Source organism: Propithecus coquereli, unplaced genomic scaffold, assembly GCF_000956105.1.
Source record: "Propithecus coquereli isolate 6110/MARCELLA unplaced genomic scaffold, Pcoq_1.0 Scaffold164, whole genome shotgun sequence".
NCBI classification, from domain to species: domain Eukaryota; kingdom Metazoa; phylum Chordata; class Mammalia; order Primates; family Indriidae; genus Propithecus; species Propithecus coquereli.
In genome coordinates this window covers 51,099-52,021 of record NW_012140969.1, presented here as the reverse complement: position 1 = coordinate 52,021, position 923 = coordinate 51,099, and the positions used below count along the sequence as shown (strand labels likewise).

At 48.2% G+C, this 923-nt stretch overlaps 1 protein-coding gene across 1 annotated transcript in view; it reads right to left on the bottom strand.

Moving 5' to 3' along the window:
- MUC16 (mucin 16, cell surface associated) overlaps positions 1–923 on the bottom strand; it is a 110,889-nt gene that overhangs the window by 58,937 nt on the left and 51,029 nt on the right. The window contains exon 58 of the mRNA XM_012641221.1: positions 626–653. Coding sequence (XP_012496675.1) covers positions 626–653 — 28 coding nt within the window. The remainder of the gene's footprint in view (positions 1–625; positions 654–923) is intronic.

Here is a 923-nt window from a genome sequence, read left to right as displayed (position 1 = left end):
AGGGACACGGATGTGAGAATGGAGGGTTCCTGGGAGTCTACAAGAGCGAGGCAGCACAGGGGTTGGGATGTGAATTGTAGAGCAGATGGAGTCATTCAAGGGTTAGCAACAAGCCTGCAATGATGTGGGCATAGACACAGTGGGAGGGAGAGGAAGCTGCTGTGTGGAGAACACTAGGAGGCCAGAGTAGAGGCTACTGCAATCATCCTAGCAGAAAGGCTGGTGTCCCGAATAAAATAGAGTGATGCAAAAGCAGAGAAATGAGGGGCTTGAGGGATATCCCGACAAAATAAGAGGGGAGATTTGGTTAGGAATGATGTGGGCGGGTAGCTGGAGAAAAGATCAGCGTTCTGCCTCTGCATTTGATGATGACGAGGAAGGAGCGGTTTTGGAGGATGAGAACAAACGAAAGAAGTGACTTCCAGGAGGTGGGTGTCCCAAGAGCCAGGAGCTACAATTTGGTCTGGGCTGGACCCAGGATTTGGATCCTGAGCAACTAGATGGACCATGGAATCCTTGGTCATGGTTGAGTTTTTGGGCGTGTGGAGTGAGCAATGAGAGAAGAAGTGATCAGATACGAATTATTTTGTACATAGGATTTGGGCACCAATGACAGCCTTTTTACCTGTGGTCTTGGCAGGTGGAGATGGAGTCTGAGAGGATGGTTTGGAGGTATTGGTGGCCATAGCTGCTGAGAAAAAAATAAAAACCCCACAAGGAATGAAATCCAAAGTGTGTTACACCTTAAGGGAAGGATGGCAGTGGTGGAGGCTCTAGTTATGAAAATTTGTGCACATGTACGCCCCATGCAGCCCGAAGCCAGGCCATTGTCCTAGAGGGATGTGTGTGTGGAAAGGACAGGTGATTCCTGCCACCAACAACTGGGTACGTTACCTTTGTCTTTATTTAATTATTTACTTATT